The 13,268-nt window shown below is 44.3% G+C and overlaps 1 protein-coding gene across 1 annotated transcript in view; it reads left to right on the top strand.

Moving 5' to 3' along the window:
• Positions 1 to 13,268, top strand: part of LOC132397492 (IgGFc-binding protein-like) — a 238,387-nt gene that overhangs the window by 122,625 nt on the left and 102,494 nt on the right. The window contains 6 exon segments of the mRNA XM_059976322.1: positions 1,674 to 1,915; positions 2,424 to 2,572; positions 4,333 to 4,461; positions 7,144 to 7,282; positions 10,206 to 10,347; positions 10,453 to 10,649. Coding sequence (XP_059832305.1) covers positions 1,674 to 1,915; positions 2,424 to 2,572; positions 4,333 to 4,461; positions 7,144 to 7,282; positions 10,206 to 10,347; positions 10,453 to 10,649 — 998 coding nt within the window.

Raw genomic sequence — 13,268 nt, forward strand, 5'->3', positions numbered from 1 at the left:
TAGATGATCCCAACAGACTCGCAGGTGAAGTGTCGCCTCACCTGGAAGGACTGTTTGGGTCCCTGAATGGTAGTGAGGGAGGAGGTGCAGCGGCAGATGTGGCACTTGTCCTGCTTGCAAGGGTAAGTGCCAGGAGAGAGATCAGTGGGAAGGGATGAGTGGACAAGGGAACTGCATAGGGAGTGAACTATAAGAGCCCATTTTATTACAGGAAAGATACTAGCACAGATACTAGAGATTGGCTGATTGGCAGGAGGCAAAAATAAAGGGGGCCTTTTTTGTTGACTACTACTGAATAGTAGTGTTCTGCCAGAGTTGGAGTTGGGTCTTCTACTTTTCTTATTATACAATAATGAACTGGATGTTGGAATTGATGGCTTTGTGGCCAAGTTGGTGGATGATACAAAGATAGACAGAGGGACAGGTAGTGCTGAAGAAGCAGAGTCTGCAAAAGGACTTGGACAGATTAGAAGAATGGACAAAGAAGTGGAAGGTGGAATACAGTGTAGGGAAGAGCTTGGTTATACACTTTGGGAGAGAGAATGAAGGGCTAGATTATTTTATAAATGAGGAGCAATTTCAGAAATTGGAAGTGCCGTGGAATTTGTGAGCCCTAGTGCAGGATGCCCTGAGGATTAACTTGCATGTTAAGTCAATGGTGAGGAAAGCAAATGAAATGTTAGCATTCATTTCCAAGGGACTAGACTATTATAAAAGCAAGGATCTAAGGCTGAGGGATAGGTAAGAGCACATTTGGAGCATTGGGAGCAGTTTTCAGCCATATATCTTAAGAAGTGATGTCCTAGCATTGGGAAGGGTCCAGAGATCTTATCCCAGGAACTAAAGGGTTAATGTATGAAGCATGCTTGATGGCTCTGGGATCAAGCTCTTGATGGCTTGATGGATCTCATTGAAATCTACTGAATATTGAAAGACCTGGTTGGACTGGATTTGGAGAGTATGCTTCCAATAGTGGAAGAGTCTAGGACCAGGGGGCACAGCCTCAGAATTCCAAGTAAAAGTATATTTTATTATCAAAGTACATTTATGTCACTCTGAGATTCATTTTCTTGAGGGCATACTGAAAAAATCTATGGAATAATAGCCATAACAGAATCAATAAGAGATCACCCAACCACAAAATAAGATAGAGATCTCAGAAAACCCCTAGAGAAGACAGAGTTTAATTGGAGCCCTGGCTAGAAAAGCAGACATGGAGGCGATACTAGGAGAGTGTAGAACCAGAGGGTACAGACTCAGAGTAGAAGGATGTCTCTATAGAACAGAGATGAGGAGGTTTCTTTAGGCAAAGGGTGGTGAATCTGTGGAATTCATTACCGCAGACAGCTGTGGAGGACAAAACAGAGGATATACTAAAGTGGAGGTTGCTAGGTTCTTGATTAGTAAGGGTGTCAGAGGTTACAGGGAGAAGGCAGGAGAATGGGGGTTGATTGAGTGGCAGAGCAGACCCAGTGGGCTGAACGGCCTAATTCTTCTCCAATGTCTTGAGGTCTTTATGGATCAGGTTTAATCCTTCTGTTTTCTCCTCGTTTCCATTCTGTCAGGTGCCCAATGCCCAACCACCTCCAGTGTCGCTATGGTAACTTTTCTACTACTGGAAGTGTTTTTGTGTGAACCTCACTTTCCTTGTTCCCTTTCTGTCTCCCCCCAAGACTCGTCCACCTGCACCGCATCCGGAGACCCCCACTACACCTCCTTCGACAAGAGGAAGTTCAACTTCCAGGGCAACTGTACTTACGTGTTGGCCAAGCCCTGCAACTCCAGCTTGACTCCATTCACCGTGTACACGGCCAACGAGCATCGCAACGGAGTGAAGACAGTGACATATGTCAAAGCGGTTTATGTCAGCGTCTACGGCATCAGCGTGTCAATACTCAGGAACAGGGCCGTCCAGGTGAGAGGAGCTGGTGTTTAATTTTCCCATTAATGGTTGGTACCACTGGGACTAATGACTCACAATCAGAATGAGGTTTTTTATCACTGACCTATTTCATGAACTTTGTTGCTTTGTGGCAGCAGTATGGTGACACAGAAATTACACTCAGTTACTGCAAATAGTGTAAAAGAGGAATAGTGAGGTAGTGTTCATGAGTTCACGAATCATTCAAAAGTCGATGGTGGAGGGGAAGATATGTTGGGTCAGGTGACTGAAGGATGAGTCTGATAATGTTGGGTTGGGTGACGGGTCTGACAGTGTTGGGTCAGGTGACAGGTCTGATACTGGTGTGTCCAATGCAGATAAAGGGGTTCACAATTGGCTGCTCCCTTCTATCCGCTCTTCCGCTGTCACCTCCTCTCCTCCCAGCATGGGCACCACACTCCACCATCCACTTGCATTCAACAGTTGAAGGAATGCTTGTGCTGAATGGCTCTGCCAGCTTTCCCCTTCTGTTGTCTTCTAGGTGGATGAAGAGCCTGTGACCGTTCCCATCCACCCGCTCCCCGGAGTCACCATCACACCTTCTGGCAAACACGTGGTGCTGCAAACTGACTTCGGCCTGACCGTGCGCTACGATGGCAGGCACCATGTCGACGTGAAAGTTCCCAGCGAGTAAGTAAGCGAGTGGTATGGGCAAGGGAGCATCTCACTATGAGATCCTCCATCATTCACTGACCATTGTGTGTCTTATTCATTGCCTCTGTGGAACATTCTTCAGGACCCATTAGGAGCCTACTGCGACTGTGCCTACACCTTAGCCTCACCCAGTGCCTTTTCCCCTTCTGCATTACTGGTACACATGTGTAACATTCACCATACATTCCGTGCACCAGAGGTGTTCCTACAAGAGGATGATCATCATTATCATTATCATGTGCCATGTCATATGACATGGGCGAGCGTGGTCTTCCATCTCTCTTTAAACTGAGAAATTCTAATAAGCTTCTCAAAACTTTTGCCTCTCCATATCTCGTGTCACGAACTGTCAACCACGACTATTTCTTCCATCCAATTTTTCCCGTCACTGCAAGATGTTCAAGCTTCTCTTTCCTCAGTACATGCCATTTCCAGCTGCCATTTCCTAATTGATGATATCAGTTACTGCCCATTACACCACTGGTATGTAGGGCGGCAATGAAGGTCCACTATCTCTGTCTGTCCATACCATCACACTCAGGTGTGGAAGGATTCTTCATTGCTGTTTCAATAACAGTTTTGTTTGACCAGTCAGTGTTGTTTGCTCTGAGCTGAACCTCCAAACCTAGATGACCGGTGGACCACTCTTAGTCTGGCCTCTACCCTTTGACCTGTTCAGCATGGGTGACCCTACCAAGAGCCAAAGCACAAGGCCCTGACTCCAGCCAACTTAGCTCTCCAGGCCCTTGAGACACACAAACCTCCAAACCCAATGACAAGGTTACGGTCATCTTAAGAGGTGATGATGTCAGCTCTCTTCTTATTTGGCTTTTTGCATCTCTTCCTCATTTGTTACTCTGTCCTTCCATGATATTTTCATCATTCTACCCAAAAACCACAGTTCTGCAGCTTCAAAGTCTTCCCTCATTTTGCTTTAATATTCCAACATTCGCTTCCAAATGTTAGTTTGGAATGAGCAGCAAAACTCTGAGTTTCATGTCCACAATAATGATAAACACTCAAACGTGCATTTAGCAATCCCAAACCTCCCTCTAATGTCAGAGGTTACCACGTTCCCTACGTAATTCAGCTTCCATGTTTTTTTTAATTGTTTTGCTGCCCTCTTTCAATCTTTCAGTATTTCTTTCTCCTTTGTAACAACCATACATTCGGTCTTCTTGCAGTTGATGGGCAATCCTCTTTGCACTTTCTTCAATCACTTTATCAGTATTTCTTGGAGCTTCTCCTTAGAAGTAGCTGTGTTGTCTGCGATAACCAAGGTAATCACAGTGCTTTAATTGTATCTTCAAGTGTGATCATTCATCTGCCTACTCCTCTGTGCTCTGCTGCTTCGTATTAATCACAGGGTCTCCCACGTGCTGACCGTAACCCACCCCAGGAGCTCAGCACAAAGCAACGCTACGTTCACACTTTGCTCCGCCCATCATTGTGCTAGTCACGCCGCAGTCAATGGGCTCACTAGTGTTCATATGGACCCATACTCGTTCTGTTTCTGCCCAGCTGCTGCTAGACCCCATTTCCAGACTCGGGCAGTGCCTCATACCTGGTGCTCATGCAGGCTTAGGGACCCCCACAATACCCATCCAATGTTGAACACCTCCCCTCACAGATTCCATGTTATCCTCCATGTCTCTCATGGCCCAGAACCACCCCTCATGCATCCCTTGAAAGTTACCCTTCTGATCTCATTCCTGTCTCCCTCTGCCTCTGTCCAGCTACTCCGGCCAGTTGTGCGGCCTGTGCGGTGACTACAATGGGATCCCCAGCGATGATTTCAGAACTCCCGAGGGACAGGTGGTGAAGGGAGTCAACGACTTCGGCAACAGTTGGAACGTGGACCAGAAGTAAGTGGGAAATATCAGCACAGATGACCTGTTTCATTTCTACAGTGCTTATGTTGATCAGATGTGTTTACTATCAGGAGAACTTTGCCTGCAGGCAAGACTCTACAGGAGGCAACTCTTCTTCCAACCCAACCATCAACCACTTGAGGTGCACGTTTTCCAAACTATTTCCAGTCTCTACAGCCTTTCCTCGGTGAACCTCCTGAAGGGTTGTAGAGATTCCTAGGATAACTTATTCAACGTCAGTCTTGATTTTTATGTAACCCTGCATCGATCCTATGAGAAGTTTATCATGGTTACAAGATTCACAACTTTATTAATCAGTTATGTAGCCTTGACATTGTTCAAAATTATGTGCTATTGGAATTTTTAAGCTAGATAGTATTAATGGTTGAGTGTCAGGGTGGAGATATGTCTCTACCAAAGGAGGTGTAAAGTGCTCCTTCCCTCTGCTAACCTGCAGGTTACCCTTGGGCAAGGTGTAGCCACTGCTTAGCCCCACCCCCACCCCCAGAACAGGGTGATGTGAAGCCACGGGAGCAGGTGGTGGATGGTCGTACGAGCAGCCGGTGCAGATCACAAGTCCTGGTTATGCAACCACTGACACCAGGCAGACAATCTCTAAAGAGTAGTGATAATGGCTGGGGTCACCCATCTTGTAAAGACGCTGCCCAGAAGAAGGCAATGGCAAACCACTCCTATAGAAAAATGTGCCCAGGAAAGTCATGGTACGGAAAGACCACTATCTTTTCTGGTGTCTCCTCTCCTGGATGCTGCTGCAGTGGCATAGTGTGGCATCCATGTTGCATTGGGGGCTGTACCCTCCATTGGTGCTGCCCTCTAGTGTCCGATTGGGGGAATGACAAGCTGGATTGCATGTATGCATTTGTCTATATATTTTTTTTGCATGGCTGTACGTATGCTTGCTTTCTTGAATGTGCTGTATATGTTTTGCACCTTGTTCCCAAAGGAACGCTATTTCATTCATCTGTATTTATGTATGGTTGAATGATAATTAAAAATGAATATGATTTGATTTTGACCATCAATGTAATATGACACGGCACCTGATGAAAATGAATATTATTGCATTCCTTTACTGCCACAATATGAGAATTCAACCACAAAGAAATAGATTTGTTCTGGACAGCCAGCAACTTTTAGCCACGGCAGAAATAGCTGATGTGAAAGGGCACAATTTAAAGTTGATTGGAAGAAAGTATAGGGAGGATGTTAGAGGTAGGAATTTTATGCAGAGTGTTGGGCATATGGAACGTACTGCCAGGGATGGTGGTAGAAGCAGATACATTGGAGACATTTAGGAGAGTCTTAGATAAGGACATGAATGAGAGAAAAATGGAGGCACAAGGGAGGGAAGGGTTAGATTGATCTTGGAGTAGGTTAAAATGTAAGCACAATATGGGCTGAAAGGTCTGTTCTGGTCCATATTCTATGTTCTAAAAGCATGCCATTGGATTTGAATAAAGAATTAAAATGGAGCCTGTGGTTTCTGTCTAGAGTGAGGCTTGATCCCTCCACAATCCAGCTCAGAATCAGATTGGCAGTCAAATATCCTAAAGCTCATTACCTTCTTCACGTTAGTGGATGTGAATGAGCTAATAGATCAGATTTATTTTCCGGGATTAACCCTTAGCTTCTCACTGGAGACTCCCATGAATGGAGAAGAAATTATCAATGCAAAGCAGAGGTTTGGCTGGTCCCAGAGCTGAGTAGTTTGTCAAAACAAATGATGGATGTTCCTTTTGGGGCAAAAGATTTCTGAAGAAACTGGAGTTGAAGAATAAAAGTGAGCTTTTGATGAGGAATTAGGAAAAGCTGCCTTTCTCTGAGACTGCTAACATTGGGGAACTCACTACCTCAGGATATCATAAGCACGGTAGTGTACCCAATTTCAATTCCCACTGCTGCCTGTAAGGAGTTTGTACACTCTTCCTATGACCACGTTGGTTTCTTCCGAGTGCTCCAGTTTCTTCCCACAGTCCAAAGACATATCAGTTGGTAGGTTAATTGGTCATTGTCAATTGTCACATGATTAGGTTCAGATTAAATCAGGGGTACTAGGTGGTGCGGCTCAAAAGGCTGGAAGGGCCTATTCCGGGCTGTATCCCAATAAATAAGTAAGTAAATCTTTATGTGTGTGTTGTTTGACATGGGTGGTCATGGTCTTTTATTGACCATGTTCTTGCCAAATTTTTCTATGGAAGTGGTTTGCTATTGCCTTCTTCTGGACAGTGTCCTTACAGGACGGGTGACCCCAGCCATTATCAATACTCTTCAGAGATTGTCTGCCTTGCGTCAGGACTTGTGATCTGCACCGGCTACTCATACGGCCATCCACCACCTGCCCCCATGGCTTCACATGGCCCTGATCAGGAGGGGTTAAGCAGTTGCCACATCTTGCAGAGGGAAGGAGCACCTTACACCACAGGATATACTGAGTCAAAAAAGTAGCTTTGAAAGAAAGACCTGTAAAGAATGCAATGGACAAAGTTGTTGAAGGATCTGCAGATAGAGTGTGACCAAGCATGGAATGAGTCTTGTGTGCAATATTAGCATAACACTCAGTAGCTAGACTTTTAGATACGTTTTGTGTTCTACACCAGTGATTTTCAGGTAGTATTAACTTGTGTTTTTCTTTCTCCCTCATTTCCATTTTGTCAGCTGCAGCCTGACAGACACCGACGTGATCCCACAGTGTTCTGAAGCCGACCTTGAAAAGTACAAAGGGCCCTCCTATTGCGGGATACTGTTAGATCATTTTGGCCCATTTGTTGCTTGTCACTACAAGATCGACCCCATGGTGCGTATAACAGAATTGTCTCTTACTTTCTACAGTTATGTTCTTTTCTAAAGGTACACCAATGTCATTGATAAGATCATGGGTGAAAAACATTCAGCTCCTATGTTCATCACTTGAGGACTTGTCCATCATTATGTGAACCACTTTTGACTCTTATTGGTCAGAATTTGGTCAAATCAGTGGATGTGAATGAATCAAGGACCAAATGGAAGTAGACAGACCAATTGCCTTTGTTCTTCCCATGAGGTCAAAGGAATGGAGGCTGCCATTTTCTGAAGCTGCTCTGAGTCCTCCATGTTGTAAACTGGTTTTGCTTGGCAGAATCAGTGATTTAAAGTAGACTCAATAATGCTCCTCCAGGTAATATGCTAGACTAGAGATAATTTCCAAATGAGAAGTTATTTGTGAGGTGTGCTTTGGTATGATATTACATGCAGGTTTGTGAGTGGTGGGGTCTGTATCTGCCCTAAGTGATTAAATCTGGTTACTGGTGAAGTAAATGATTTAGAACAAAGAGCCATAAGTTACCAGTTGTCAATTGCGGAAGAAGGGCAATAAATGGACGCTGGCCAGGACCAGTGCCAGTAAGAAAGTGACATAGTCAATCAGATGACCCACAGCCAACAAGTCTGAAATGTAATATTCGAACTGGTAAGGAAAGTGTATAAAAGCAGTGGCAACTTTCCAGAGACCAACCATTGGGGTTGTGGAGTACCCCATGGACACATAGAGATTGGATCAGGACCACGAGGAACACCTGGCCAGCATAGACCCCTCTTTAGGTATTACCTTTTCTATTCTTTGACTGTTCATGGAGGGGTCAGGAAAACTTAGTAGGTGTGCACACAGGTATTTGATTGTGTAAATTCACGTGCACTTCTGTTGAGACAATGAAGGTAGTTGTCAGTAAATACTCTCTCTGCCTAACTGATCATATGACTAAAGGGTAGATCCTTGTAACACTCTTGAGGCCCAGTTCATTGTTGAGAGCATCGAATGTAGGCTGGCACTGAAAAGGAGTACGCAGTTGACAGAGATTCTGTCATTACATGAGACATCTAACTCTGATGTTCCTCTTAGCTGTAGGGGTGGAACAAAATGTTCCCACTACCATCAGCATACCAAATGGGAAAAGGAATTCACCTCACTATCCGGTGTGGACTGTTCATCCCTCAGCAAATACCATAAGACATAGTGGCAGAATGGGCCGTTCAGCCCATCGAGTCTGCTCTGCCATTTCACCATGGCTGATCCATTTCCCTCTCAAATCCATTCTCCTGCCTACTCTCTGTAACCTTTCAGGCCGTGGCTAATCAAACTCCAGCTTAAATGCACCCAATGACCTTGCCTCAGCAGTCATCTGTGGCAATGAATTCCACAGATCTGCCACCTCTCTGGCTAAAGAAGTTCCTCCTCATCACTGGATGCCCCTTTTTCCTGAAGCTGTAACCTCTGGTCCTAGACTCCCCCCCCCCCCCCCTCCCACCATAGGAAATAGCCTCTCCACATCCATTCTATCCAGGCCTTTCAACATTGGGTAGGTTTCAATAAGACTCCACCCTCACCATTCTTCTAAATTCCAGCGAGTACAGGCCTAGAACCTTCAGTCACTGCTCCTATGATAACTTTCATTTCTGGAACCTTTCTCATGACTCTCCTCTGAACCCTCTCCAATGTCAGCACATCTTTTCTTAGATAAAGGGCCCAAAACTGCTCACAATGCTCCAAGTGAGCCCTCATCAGTCTCCTATAAAGCCTCAACATTACATTCTTGCTTTTATATTCTAGTCCTCTTGAAACATTGCATTTGCCTTTCTCACCACTGACTCAATCTGCAAGTTTACCTTTAGGGAATTCTACACAGGGACTCGCAAGTCATTTTGCACCTCGGATTTTTGAATTTTCTCCCCATTTAGAAAATAGTCTATGCTTTTATTCCTACTACCAAAGTGCATGACCATATACTTCCCAACACTGTACTCAATTTGTCACTTCTTTCCGCATTCTCCTAATCTGTCTAACTCCTTCTGCAGCCTCCCTACTTCTTCTAAACTACCTGCCCCTCCACCTATCTTTGTATTGTACATAAACTTGCCACAAAGCCATCAATTCCGTCAGCCAGATCATTAACATGTGACATGAAAAAGTGGTCCCAACCAACTCCTATAGAATACCACTAGTCACCGGCAGCCAATCAGAAAAGGTCTGCAGCATTATGGGATCTCACTTTTAGCAGTATAGCCATATTGGTTGCTACCTTAAGTCAGTGATCATATCTCAGCGCTGTTAATGCTTCTCTACAATTTGAGTAGATTTACTCTGAATTTATACAGGGCACCATCATTTGTTCTTGTGACTTGACATTCAGCTTTCCTTTTTTATTCTGTTCTTCCCCCATTATAACAAATTGGTGTCCAGACATTTTCACATCTTAACCTGTGCTGGATTTTCTGATCCTTAGGGTTCTTCCAGGAGTCAGACATGACAAGCAGTCTTAATTACAAGATTTTAGCTTACTTGAGAGTACAAAGAAACAAATGCTAAGCAAACAAAATAAAGAGCTGAGAAACAATGCTAAGGGTGTAGATGTGAAGACAAAGGAATAAAGAACCAAGATGGCGCCTCTGAAAATTCTATCACTCTTATAATAAGAGAAATTCCTTAGATGAAGAATAAACTACATAATAGGCTACTTAATTAAAACAATTACATCACATGTGTAATGTGCTGATACTTAACCAATGAAAAATAAGAAAGGTGATAAACCGTTAGCTGCTATACTGTTTTCTGCCAGTGAGGGGTGATGAACCGCCACATATTGTGGAAAAATACACAAGTTTGTTATGTATAAATCTTATAATAAGTATTATTATTTAAAAAGCAATGATTTTCAATACCTGTGATCTACTCCTCCCTCTCCCAGGCCTTCTTCAGAGACTGTGTGTATGACATGTGTGCGATGGACGGCAACAAGCAACAGCTGTGTGAAGCCATCGAGGCCTACGTCACCCAGTGTCAGCAACGCAACATCTCCATTCAACCCTGGAGGAATGAAACCTTCTGCCGTAAGTAGTACAGAGAGTGAACTCTAGACTTTCAGAGAGTATTATGGCTTTGGAGCTACGTGTCACTGCTCGCCATGAGACCTGTTTTTCTTTCTCCCTCCGTAGCTCTCCGGTGCCCGCCGAACAGTCACTACCAGCTCTGTGCCTCAGCCTGTCCAGCCACCTGCCTCGAGCCTCGTCCTCAGCTCTGTGACCAGCCGTGTGCCGAGGGCTGTCAGTGCGACAAAGGCTTTGTTCAGAGCGGAGACAAGTGTGTCCTGAGAAGTCAGTGCGGCTGTATGTACAATGGAACCTATTACCAGGTAACAAACAAGGAAAACTAAACTATCTCTGAAAGGATTTTACCATCTATGTTATAAATCTTATAAAACCTCTCTTGAAAATGGTTCAGAGGAGGTTCATGAGAATGATTCCAGGAATGAAAAGGTTGTCATATGAAGAAGGTTTGATTGCTCTGGGCCTGTACTCCCTGGAACTGAGAAGAATGAGGGGGGAATCTCACTGAAACTTATCAACTGTTGAAAGGCCTCAAAAGAGTGGAATATGCAGAGGATGTTTCCTAAGACCAGAGGACTCAGCCTCAGAATAGAGAAATATCCATTTAGAATGGAGATGAGGAGGAATTTCTTTAGCCAGAGGGTGGAGAATCTGTGGAATGTGTTGCCACAGGCGGCTGTGGAGGACAAGTCATCGGGTATATTTAAGGCAGAGGTTGATAGATTCTTGACTAGTCAGGGCATGAAGGGATACGGGGAGAAGGCAGGAGGTTGTAGCCGAGAGGGAAAATAGATTAGCCATGAAATGGTGGAAGAGACTCGATGGGCTGAATGGCCTAGTGCTGCTCCTATATCTTATGGTCCTATGGTGGTCATAAAACAACCTCCCACTTGAATTTCAGTACAAATCATTCGCTTGAAATTTGTCTTCAGCAGAGTGAGTGCACTCCCCAGATGCCTGTCCAGTATATAATGTACCTGTAGATAACCAGTCATACTATCATTAAACAGGTCATCTTCAGAAACCCACTTTTCTACTTTCATATGGAATCCCAGATTTATTTGATTCCTCCAGTTCAGCAGCAATTCTTCAAAAAAAATCCCTCCAAGAGGACCACAAGCTTTTTGTATTGCTGCCCCAAACACCAGCAGTGTAACGGGCAATAAATTAAAAAAAAACTCTCAATAAAATGTGTGTTTTCGGATCAGTCTCTGAGCAGTGTGAGATCTGATAAAGGTCTTTGAAATCATTAAATTTTTGAGTGGATGTAAAGTATATCCACCTATGATGGGAGCTAAAGCAGAGGCTATCAGGTTTGGAAAACAAGGATGAAGGATTCGGGAATCCAAAGAGGAATAGACTGAGGGAGTTTAGTTGTGACCATAACTGAGAAGGGTAGAGAAGCGTTCTGTTTTGTAACTTCAAAACATTAAACTAATTCGAAGGAAAACACGTGAGTCCGGGAATGCAGGTCTAACTTTGTCTTTACTTTAAACGAGGTGCGCACGTATCACGCAGTGGCGTTATTGAATTGACTTTATTTCTTACATCCTTCACATACATGAGTAAAAATCTTTATGTTACATCTCCATCTAAATGTGCCATGTGCAATCTTAGTAATTAATATATAATAATTAGAACAGTCAATGTAATGTACAGTACACTCAAATCAGTGTGAGTTCATCAGCCTGATGGCCTGGTGGAAGAAGCTGTCCCAGAGCCTGTTGGTCCTGGCTTTAATGCTGTGGTACCACTTCCCAGATGGTAGCAGCTGGAATAGATTGAGGTTGGGGTGACCCAGGTCCCCAATGATCTACGGGCCATTTTTACACACCTGTCCTTGTAAATGTCCCGAATCATGGGAAGTTCACAACTACAGATGTGCTGGGCTGTCCGCACCACTCTCTGCAGAGTCCTGCGATTAAGGGAGGTACAGTTCCCATACCGGGCAGTGATGCAGCCAGTCAGGATACTCTCAATTGCGCCCCTTTAGAAAGTTCTAAGGATTTGGGGGCCCATGCCAAACTTCCTCAACCATCTGAGGTGAAAGAGGTGCTGTTGTGCCTTTTTCACCACATATCTGCTGTGTCCAGACCACAAGAGGTCCTAGGTTATGTGGTTGCCTTCTCAGCCTCTGATCCATTGATGTTGATAGGGTTAACCTGTCTCCATTCCTCCTGTAATCCGCAACCAGCTTCATTGTTTTGCAACATTGAGGGAGAGGTTGTTTTCTTGACACCACTGTGTCAGGGTGATGACTTCTTCCCTGTAGGCCACCTCGTTATTGTTTGAGATTAGAGCAATCAGTGTAGTATCATTGGCAAATTTAATTAGCAGATTGGAGACGTGGGTGGCAACACAGTCATGGGCATATAGGGAGTAAAGGAGGTGACTGTACGCAGCCCTGAGGGGCTCCTATATTGAGAGTCAGAGGGTTGGAGGTGAGGGAGCCTACTCTTACAACCTGCTGGCGATCTGACAGGAAGTCCAGCATCCAGCTGCACAAGACAGGGTCAAAGCCGAAGTCTTTGAGCTTCTTATCGAGCTTTGATGGAACTATGGTGGTGAATGCTAAACTGTAGTCCAAGAACAGCATTCTCACATAAGCATCCTTCTTCTCCAGATGTGTAAGGACAGTATGTAGAGCAGTGGCTATTGTGTCGTCTGTCGATCAGTTGTGTCGGTAGGCGAATTGATGACATTTGCCATTCATGTATTTTTACATATAACCCATTATGAATTATTTAAAGGAACAGAGTTTAATCAAAAAAAATATATACACAAGATTTCTCAAATATTAACTACACAAGAAGGTTGTAATGCTAGGCTGACACAATGTAGAGCAAACAAAATGCTATTCCCTTTTCTCATTTCCTCCTTACTGCTTGCTATGCCACTGGTGTTTAGGGTAACAATAAAGGATC

This window comes from Hypanus sabinus, chromosome 7 (genome assembly GCF_030144855.1).
Source record: "Hypanus sabinus isolate sHypSab1 chromosome 7, sHypSab1.hap1, whole genome shotgun sequence".
NCBI classification, from domain to species: domain Eukaryota; kingdom Metazoa; phylum Chordata; class Chondrichthyes; order Myliobatiformes; family Dasyatidae; genus Hypanus; species Hypanus sabinus.